The 10,846-nt window shown below is 37.9% G+C and overlaps 1 protein-coding gene across 2 annotated transcripts in view; it reads left to right on the top strand.

The window, feature by feature from the left end:
• The window catches only part of ATP6V1C1 (ATPase H+ transporting V1 subunit C1), a 47,959-nt gene extending 40,743 nt beyond the window's left edge, over positions 1–7,216 (top strand). For both annotated transcript variants that reach the window (XM_045453999.1, XM_045454000.1), the window contains 5 exons: positions 1,894–1,986; positions 2,079–2,172; positions 4,200–4,297; positions 5,145–5,271; positions 6,589–7,216. In XM_045453999.1, coding sequence (XP_045309955.1) covers positions 1,894–1,986; positions 2,079–2,172; positions 4,200–4,297; positions 5,145–5,271; positions 6,589–6,684 — 508 coding nt within the window. In that variant the 3' untranslated portion in view covers positions 6,685–7,216. The remainder of the gene's footprint in view (positions 1–1,893; positions 1,987–2,078; positions 2,173–4,199; positions 4,298–5,144; positions 5,272–6,588) is intronic.
• The last annotated feature ends 3,630 nt before the right edge of the window (positions 7,217–10,846 follow it).

Genomic DNA, 10,846 nt, shown 5'->3' with positions numbered 1-10,846 from the left:
ATTTTTTTGTTAATAAGGTAGCACAGCAGGATTTAGTCCTAAAATAAGACTGAATTTTTATCGTGGCTCCCTTCATCATAGGGATTTTAAATACACCAAACAACTTCGCCGTGACCTAGGTCTCTACATGACAGAGGAGCCTGCGTAATAGACGCCCTGCTCATGGTCTCAGAGCATGTCAGACATCAGGCGCTTTTGAAACGGTCTTTAAAACAGCAGAGTACCGTATGAATTTAAAAGATCACTGTGACAGTGGTGGGATATTGTTAGGGGTCTGTCGTAGCCTGTCAGGTTGGATTTGGATTTCTTTTGATCACAGTGTGCATATTAGAGTCAAGCCTGGTAGACCAGAAGATCATTAAAGGTTTTTTATTAAGTTCTGTCCACTTGGTAGCTGCCTTGCTTTGGATTTGATAGTCACTGGGAGCACGAACTAAGGGTAATCGTTTTGAGAGGGCACCTTTCATTTTAAAAAAAAAAAAAAAAATTTTTTTTTAAATTTTATTTTAAAGTAATCTCTGCATCCAATGTGGGGCCGAATCTCACAACCCCAAGATCAGGAGTCACACGCTCTGCCAACTGAGCCAGCCAGAGAGGGCACCTTTTAAAAGGAAGTTTAAATGTTCTAAATCCACAGTAGCTGAGTTTCTCTCTGTGTCAGTGATGACAGTAGCCATTCCTCCCAGAGGCATCTGCTGGGCCTATTGCTGGAGAGGAAGACTGAGAATCAGTGGCTTCAGTTCTTCTAGCCATTCTGCATTAAAGCATTGTAGTTGCCTCCTGAATTAACTGCCAATCAGGCAGTTCTTAGACTTCCTGGAAAAACTAAACTTTTCCCCCCCTCCCCACCCCCTTATTTAGTAAAATATCTTTGAAATCCACAAGCACTCCCTCAGGTTTATAAAACATTTTTTTCTGATTTTAGAAGTACCATGTTGTAAATAAAAACTAAACCAATAAAAAAAAAAAAAAAAAAACCCTATACAGGAAAGATAGAAAGGAGAAGAGACCCCCGCCCCCGACCCGCCACCCGCCACCAAGTGATTCTCTTGCCCCACCATCATCACTGTTGGAACAATTCAGTGTCTAGCTTCATAGACCTCATACATGGGATTCTGTACATAAGTAGCTGTAGGTAAGTTTTGAAAGCCAAATCAGGATCACAGTATACATGAACTGTAAAGTTTGCCTTTCCAATCAGTGGGTCTTTCCCCCAGGCATTTCAGATGTATATGGTAGTTAAAATTTCCCCATCGTGTCTAGAAAAGTCATTCCAGTGATGTCCATGGGAACTGTGACTGGAGGAAGTTCTGATCTCGCTGCTGGGATCTTCTAGAGCCTAGAAGGAAGCCCTGAGATGCATAAAAAAATCTGAGATGCGTCAGAAGTTGTTTAGACCATTGCATTTGTCAGTTTTTGAGTTAAGATGTGGAGGGAGACAAAGGAAAGATCTGTGGTAGCAGGTACTGGCAATGCAGAGAGGGTGGGCCAGGCCTCAGTGGGCTGGGTTGGGCTGGAGAGAGAGAGAATTTGTTTTCCAGAAGAGAAGGTACTTACTAGCAAGAAAGGGAAACTCTGGAAATAAACTGGCTCCTGGTTTTGCCTCAGCCGGCCTGGCACTGTTACAGATTGAAAAGCATGGTCCTTAGAGTTTGGACACTTCACTTGAGTTAATGTTGGATTTTGTTGGGTTAGATAGAGGTAAATGTAACATAGGGCTGTGAAGGCATTGTAAATAAAAAATCGTAAACACAGATGGTTAGCATTGAAGTGGTTTGGGAAGAAGGGCTGCTGCCCTTTACTGTTCCTCCTCCTCCTGTTTGTGAAGTCTGCCCTCAGTGTGAAAGAGAGGAATAAATATCAAACTTTAAATGGACTTTTTTTCCCCCATAGTGTACTCTCAGAGGACCAAGACAGTTACCTTTGCAATGTCACCTTGTTTAGGAAGGCAGTTGATGACTTCAGACACAAAGCCAGGGAAAACAAGTAAGATTATTATTTTTTGATTTTTAATTTGTTGATTACCTATATACACAGAGTGGACAATTTTGGTTTTCTCCCCACTCCCCAAAATTTAGATTCATCGTTCGTGACTTCCAGTATAATGAAGAGGAGATGAAAGCAGATAAAGAAGAAATGAACAGGCTTTCTACTGACAAGAAAAAGCAGTTTGTATGTGTTGTTAATATTCAATATTATCAGTGTTAAGCAAAAGAAGAGGCAGCACTGCTTTCTTCGTTTTATTTAAAAGAAAAGTCTGATTTGACTTTTTAGACACTTGGTTTTAGTTATTTTTTCTATTTTAATAGTTTTTTTTTTTTTTTTAAGTGTGTTTATTTATTGAGAGAGAGAGAGAGAGAGACTGACTCCCAAGCAGCCTCCACGCTGTCAGTGCATTGCCCGACGCAGGGCTCAAACTCATGAACTGTGAGAGCATGACCTGAGTTAAAATCAAGAGTCATATGCTTAACCACTGAGCCACCCAGGCGCCTCTGGTTATTATCTCTAAACAAACTTCGATCTGTGAATAGTTATCTTGAACTCATACCTTTAATTATTCCATCTAAATCCCTATGAGAGATTATTTTAATTAAATAGTATTCTTTCTTTTTCAGTAAGAATTTTCCCTTGAGGCAAATTTTTTTAATGCCGCAATCTTATACTGAAGCAATTGGTATTTAAACCACTGGAGAGTTCTTAAGTATGTTCTGGGCAAAATGGGGAAGGGGGATAGAATTGTGAAAACGGAAGATGGTGTCAACTTCCTCGCCATCTTTGAAGTGCTGGATTATTGTGAAGACAAAAAGCTTGTCTGGGAGGGGAGGAATGACTGAAAATGGATTTCTCTTGAAATGCAAGAAGAAATAAAAGCAAATCCCATTTGAAATTATTCCTAGGTACTTTATAAACCATATCATCTCATTTGGGATAAAACTAACCCTAACCAAGTAATGCCCAGTAAAACCAACTTGTTAGGAAGGACCAAAACCCTTTTAAAGAACAGATATTTTAACCAAAGATTTTTCACTTTGTCTTATGATCCTTTTTCCTTAAAGTAATTGGTTGGTACATTGAATGAGCCTAATGATGTTGTCTAAATAACTTAGCTGAACTGATCATGTATGTCTTTTAAGTATTGAGAGGCAGTATTGAGTTATTTGAAAGCTGTTTCTTTGAAGAAGTGTTTTTATTTAATACTGGAAATCATACTGAATACTTTAAGTTCAAAAAGAACTTAATGTAATCGAATCTTTAAAAGTTTGGAATGTGCAGAGGTTTAAGAGATCTAGATGAACATCCCTGATTTTACAAAAGAAAAAATTAAGACCTAGGGATAGGTATTAAATGATTTATTGCAGGGTGCCTGGTGGCTCACTCGGTTAAGCATCTGACTTTAGTTCAGGTCATGGTCTCACGGTTCATGAATTCATCCCCACCTTGGGCTCTCTGTTGTCAGCACAGAGCCCACTTCAGATCCTCTGTCTCCCTCTCTGCACACCCTCTCAAAAATAAACAAACATTTAAAAAAAAAAAGACTTATTGCATAACTTTTTATCCTTGTTCCTGAGAAGTTGTTTGTAAATTGAGTTCTATTTTAAATGTCTGAAATGTATTGCATAATACATCCAGGTTTTTGTATTTTGGTTTTCAAGCATAGGGCACATCTGTATTCTGTATCAGTTTAAATTACTTTCATTAAAATGTATGTCTTTTCCTGTGTAGTGAGTAGGTTCTGTGAATTGTCTACTGAGGTAATAGAGTAGTGACTAACCCTTTAATTTTATTGAAGATGAAGCATCCGAGATAATGAGAATAATGAAACATTTTTAAAAACGAATTATAATGTGATTTGATTTTCTTGTAGATTCTTACTAGATAGTCACTCCTTTAAAAATATTTGATTTGTTGGGCGCCTGGGTGACTCAGTCGGTTAAGCGTCTGACTTCAGCTCAGGTCATGATCTCCTAGTTCGTGAGTTCGAGCCCTATGTTGGGCTCTGTGCTGACAGCTCAGAGCCTGGAGTCGTCTTCAGATTCTATGTCTCTGTCTCTCTGCCCCTCTCCTCGTGTGCTCTCTCTCTCTCAAAGAATAAACATTAAAAAAATGTTTAAAAAAATAAAATAAAAATATTTGATTTGTCTTATTTTTAATTGCCATTTCTATACTAAATTTGTGGTAATTTTTTTTCCTTTTTATAGGGACCACTTGTACGGTGGCTGAAAGTAAATTTCAGTGAGGCGTTTATTGCGTGGATTCACGTGAAAGCGTTGAGAGTTTTTGTTGAGTCTGTCTTAAGGTAAAGAAAGTTAATTAAGAAACTTGAAATTGAAGGGGTCATAGGTCCCTTTACATTGGCCTCTTTGTTATAACACACAGTCCAGTGATGGGAAATTGCAGCCGAGAAACCGAAGGGACAGCTATGAGGGAGAGATCGTCAGTATCACACGTGCATGTTAGTCTTGTCCTTAATACCAGGATTAGAAAAAGTGATCCATGCTGCTGTACTCCCTGACTCTTTTCTTGTGTAGTTAAGCTAAAAGTAAATTATACACTATTTAGCCAATGTTTGCTTAAAAGAAGATCTTTTGTATGTTTTATAGGTAGTTTAGTACACAGTGTATTGGTGACTTATTTGAAATCATTGTTTCATATTAACCTAAAATATTTTATTTTGAGACACTTAAAAATCTCAATCATCTTGTGATCCTGTGTACATTTTGCTTATATTAGAAATAGTTCAAAATACTTGCCTGTAGCCATGCTCACTCTTTGTAAATTTCATTGGTTTTTCAAGATGTGAGTAATTATGTTTATTATTATGAAGGTGTCTACTAAGTGTACATATTATTGCTATTTGCTGGGGGCATTCATAGATTACCTTAGAAACTGAAGAGAAATTAAAAATAATTCCTAGTAGACAATTGGCTCTCATTTTAAGGAAAGATTTCTAGTGGACAGTGAGGACCAGAGAAGATTTGAGTTTCTTTGTATAATTAGCTGAACTTGCAAAAGTGATCATTAAAACGAGGTACCCTCTCTCTATTAACTGTGATTAAAGAAGAGTATGAGAATATTTGCTTTGAAACAAAAGTCTGTTTATATGTTTACTTGTGTTACACACTACATGTTTGCTTCCTGATAAGGTATGGCTTGCCCGTGAACTTCCAAGCAATGCTCCTTCAGCCCAATAAGAAAACAATGAAGAAACTAAGAGAAGTATTATATGAATTGTATAAACATCTAGACAGCAGTGCGGCAGCTATTATTGATGTAAGTACTTATTCGGTATTTTATTAGAGTAGGAACTGGAATTAATTTCAGAAAAAATTATTGGAAGGAGGTAGAAAAGGGATAGTAAATATCCTATTATTTAATCTATCTTTTTTAATTGCTTTGAGATTCTCCATTAATTTGTTAGCTAAACATAGCAAGTAATTTACATTGTTTACCGTTTTATACTAGTTAGAGCAGTGCTTTGCTTCTAAGCCAGTCATTATCTTGCTATAGATCAGATGTTCATAGCTGTAGAAATAAAGAAGCAACCAGTGATACACTTGTTTACAAAAGTTAATAAATGGCAGAGAAGAATAAATTAAGTAGTTATTTTAACTGTATTTTGTAGAAGTAGCGAAGTCAATAGAGGAGCATTTTAAAGGGAACTGTCAGTTTTCTAAACAGGTGTCTTTATGTCTTCTTTTAAACAGAGGATATAAACAACATACGTGTGTTTTTGTTATTGCCGTTTAAAATTGTAGTGGGCTTTTATTTCAGATTTTTTATTTCAAATACCTTGTTGATTTTCTTTTCGTTTTAAGGATGGTAGTATGTCACTCACATTTGCATTAGTTAGAACCCATGGAAAGTCAGTTTTTCTTGATAGAAGAAAATGAAGGAAATTACTTCCTACATTATCAATAAAAAATGATGTCCAACTATTTGATACATAATTTCCTACCAGTGTATTCTTAAAACATGCATAAATAGTAAGTGATATCAGGGGTGCCTGGGTGGCTCAGTCAGTTAAGCGACTGACTTTGGCTCAGGTCATTATCTCACAGTTCGTGAGTTTGAGCCCCGCATAAGGAGGGCTCTGTGCTGACAGCTCAGAGCCTGGAGCCTGCTTCGCATTCTGTCTCTCTCTCTCTCTCTGGTCTTCCCCCGCTCATGCTCTGTCTCTGTCTCCTTCAAAAATAAATGAAAACATTTTTAAAACATTTAAAATAGTAAGTGATATCATTAAAATTATGCTTGGTTTACTTCTGTCCAACATTTTATAAGCCATATGTCCCATAAACCCAATATCCCAAACCTGAGATTTAAAAATTTTTAAAAATTTTATACATTGGTAGGATTATGGTTAAACACCTACAGGCTTTGGAGTCAGTGCTTAAATCTGGCTTTACTGCTTACTGTGTTTCCTCATTGGCAAAATAGGAGTAATAATGCCTAACTCAGATTAAATTAGGGTAAACATACAAACTTAGCCCACAGTAGGTGTTCAATAGGAAGGTGAATGGTAATACTTAGTTTCTTCTTTTTTTTGATTTCTGTAAGTATTTCATTGAATAATTCTGATTTTTTCCATAGGCTCCTATGGATATTCCAGGCTTAAACCTGAGTCAGCAGGAATACTACCCCTATGTGTACTACAAGATTGATTGCAACTTGCTGGAATTCAAGTAAAAAAGAGCTCCTTCCCAGACAATCCTGTCCTTGTGTTGGTGTATTCTAACAGAAATAGGTTACAGTATGACAGTACTTTTAACTCTCTATTGTCCTTTGCTTGCTTCTGACCCCCCCTCTCCTAGGTGAGTTCTTCTGTAGTGGTCCATTTCTCAGTATTTTCTTGTTCAAGGAGAATAGATGTCTTATTTCTTTTTATTGATCAGGTCTGTAAATGTGTACTAAAAAAAAAAAAATCAGAGTTTATTTATAAACAGAATAGTTTATTTAAAGACAAGGTCTTTCCTCATTGTGGTATGCATTAATTCCATTTGTTACTGTTGTGCACAAAAACCTTGTTTACAAGGGAATGGTAAACGTTTATACCATTTTGTTCACTGTATTTAGTAGACATAACTGTTTAATAGTGACTGAATGATGATGTAAAGAAATGTGACAATATTCAGGTATGTGCTTTCTGAATGTTTGAAATTACAATCTGTGAGCACTGTTGACACCCACAGGAGAGAATAAAATGACCTGTGCAAAGGTGCATTGTGGTGTGTGTAACTTTGGAAGGTGACAGTTGAGTTTGCGAGTTTGATAAATGATATTGTAGGTAACTTGCTGTCCCACTTGCAGGGTTTTGTTATGTATGGAGTGTCGACCATTTGTGTCTGACTCGGGTATGATTTCAGTGTGCCAAATCTGGGTCCCAGCACAAATGTAAAGATTATTTTTCAACGTATGACGGATATTTACATTTGGACACTAGACTTTGAGTTCGCTCAAATTAAGAGAAGGGCCAACTTTGAATAAAGTATAGCAAAACTGTGCGGTTTCGGTCATTTGTGTTGTGTAAGTCCTTATTTTACAGGTTTCCTTCTTAAGATTTGTGATAAAAGGCTTCATTTTGACATATATGTCATTGATGACATGGTCTGAAAAGAGGCAGTGTTAGTTTTAAAAATCTCTGAAATGGTGTGACTTAGTTTCACATCCTGAAGGAACTTTTAGAAGAGGGTTTTGTGGCAGTGCGAGCCTTCCTGTGCACTCCCAGGCTTGCACATGGGAGAGAGAAGTTTCTGTTGTAAGGGCATTTCTAACCTATTCTATTCCTTCTAGAAATTAACCTTCCAAATACTTTGTACTTCAAAAATTTATATTGTTATTTCAAGAGAAATTAGCTTAAAATTCAGACTTTTGTAAAGTAAATAATGAGAGATGACCCTTCCTGCCTCTCACATTTCTTCTTAAGGAAGTTTTTGTGTATTCTTCCAGGCCTTTTACTAGATTTCCACAACGTGTATATCACACACACGCCAACAGTTTATTTTTAAATAAAAGTAGGATCAGACCGCATATATTCTGTCACTTGCTTTTTTGCTTACTAGTAATATCCAGAATAGCTACAGGTCCATCTGTCTAGAGCTACCTCAGTTTCTTTTAACTGGCTGCATGGTTTTCCATCATGTATTTGTGCTGTAATATAGCTGACTGGATGACTATACAGGTTATTTTTTGCTTTTGCTCTTAACAGACACTGCTGCAGTGAACATCCTTCTAATATCTTTGTTTACTTGTATTAGTATTTCCACATGCAAGACCTTGGGACTGGGGTTCACAGGTCATAGGTATGTATATTTAAAGTTTCGACACGAGCTGCCAAGTTATCTGTCAGAATTCTAAATTTAAGACACGTTTAGAATGCAGATTTTATTTTCAATTTTCCTTTGGATAAGAGGCAGCTGAAAATTTTTGGTTTTGATATCAGAAAATTCTGGTTCTCTGCCTTCTGTTGCAAGCGTCGTTTTGAGTCTTAGTATCTGTACAATGGGCATAATCTGGGGTCGGGGATGTGTTTTGACAATTACAGTAAAAGATTGGTAGGCCTACGTGATGACTTTAAGGTTTTACTTGGACTGTAACATGTTTTGACCCATGTAGGTAGGGATTATTTCAAGTTTAAAATCCCAGCGTACATTTGGAACTTGGGAACTTTCATTATAATTTCTGTCAGGGATGCAGAGTGGCTGAGAGTGTAGCTGTGGAGCCCAGGCCCACCTCTGCTACTGATGAGCCCTGTATCTCCACACCCCCGTCCCTCCTTCATAGACTGGGGACAACCTGAGTGCCCACCTCATAGGGCTGCTGTGCTGACTGAAATAGATTCCCCCCTGCACACGGAGTGCTTTGAATGGTGGCTGGGGAGAGAGCTTATTAGATGCACGGACTCACCATCCTAGATGAGTGCCTGTAGCTTCTTTTCACCCATGTTTAATCTGAGAATTTCGAGATTTGTGACATTGTGGAGTCTGAAGATGGAAGGAAGTGTGTGTGTGTGTATGGTGGGGTGAGTAGAGTTTGTGTACGTAGCATAATGTTAAAGCAGTGTGGGTCTCTGAGCTTCAGTCTGCATTGAAGTTTTTACACCCGCGATGGCAGCCACCGTTCCTGGGAAGGGACTCTTCCTACTGTTTTGCCTTGTTTGCTTCAGAGGCTGCTGGTTCTCTGAGACAGAGCTCAGATGAGTTTGACATTCATTAGACATTTGTTGGGTGTCTGTCAGAGACCATTCTGCCGGTGCTCTCAACGCTTGTGGCCTCACCCCTTCCCTATGTTGTTTGTGCTGGAAGGACTGGTGGTCCCCATTCTACTTGTGGAGGCTTAGGGGCAAAGCATTGTAGTGGTTTCTCAGATCTCACAGATTTTGAGTTGGAGTCAGAACTTGAGCTCTTGAAGAAGTCTTGAAGACTTCTGACTGCTGGGTTCTTTTGTCCATATCATGCCTCCTGCCCTCTACTGGGTCCTGTAGGAGTGAGCCAGACATATTCCTTCACCTTCACCCCAAAAGGTCATGATATAGAAAAGGCAATTAAGTGTAGTTCATGAGATAGTAAACTGCGCTGGTGTTTGGCAGGAACTTGGGAGCCCAGACATTTTCGTTGGTGACGGGTCATGATGTGTCTAGCTGTTGTATGCTAATTTCAGCAGCTCAGGTAATTCAACCTGGAAGGTTTTCCTACCTGCTGAAGTTGTTCTTAGGCAGACGCCATGTGGTCTGGATGGAACAGACTCCCATGCAGCTTTTTAAATAAGGACATACCAAGTAATACCTTTCAAGTAATACTTTGTGCATCACAAGTACTCAGCAAATGTAAACTTTCCTTTGTTCTCACTTCAAAATTAAATAGTCCCAAATGTTGGAAATAAGATAACAAGAAATTGATCTAGATATGAAGTTATTCTCCTTTATTCTCTTTAGGCGCCCTCCCCCCCCTCCCCTTTTTTAAAGAAATAACAAATGCATTAGGTTAAAAACCATACATACACATATTATAGAATAGCCTATAATGAAAGCCTTGCTCTGTAGAAAAAAAAAAAATGGTTGTTTTTATCTATTAGCATCAGTAAAAGATGGTTTCTACTAGAAGATCTGTAACAATATTATGTTCTAGAGGAAGTACATTGAAAACTATGGTAACTTAATTGTCTGTAAATTGAAGTTTAACCGTTTCAGTAATGTAAACTTGTTTAGGGTCTTTATTTTTCTAGCCTAGATAGCTTTAGATTAATATGAATGTAATTCTGGCCTTTTTAGAAAATATAACCCACCAGAACTATTTTATTTACCAGCAGATTCACCCTTAGAACAGATTTTCATCTGGGCCCCGTGACTTGGAGAAAAAGGGAACAAGGTAACGCCATGGAACTGATCGGCAGTAGGGGATAGCTCGTGGGATGGTTAGCTAGAGAAGAATGTGAAACTGATGAGAAATGACAACGTACTTCGCACCAAGAATGGTCAAGATAATGCAAGAAGAAGAAAGTTTAAAATGAAGCAATAGTGAGCAAACACAAACAGATTTCCTGACAGTTTGCCTAGTAGTGAAATTGATTAGATCCGTAATGGTTGTTACTTGGGGAATTTAATAAGAATGCAGATTCATTGCCATACTCCACAGAGATGTGGTAAGTCTTGCGTAGGTCCGAAGAATAATATACATTTAAAAAAAAATTTTTTTTTTATTTTTATTTATTTATTTATTTTAACGTTTATTTATTTTTGAGACAGAGAGAGACAGAGCATGAACGGGGGAGGGTCAGAGAGAGGGAGACACAGAATCTGAAACTGGCTCCAGGCTCTGAGCTGTCAGCACAGAGCCCGACGCGGGGCTCGAAC

Source organism: Leopardus geoffroyi, chromosome C3, assembly GCF_018350155.1.
Source record: "Leopardus geoffroyi isolate Oge1 chromosome C3, O.geoffroyi_Oge1_pat1.0, whole genome shotgun sequence".
NCBI classification, from domain to species: Eukaryota; Metazoa; Chordata; class Mammalia; order Carnivora; family Felidae; genus Leopardus; species Leopardus geoffroyi.
Note: the sequence above shows the minus strand (reverse complement) of the source record. Positions and strands in the feature narration are given on the sequence as shown.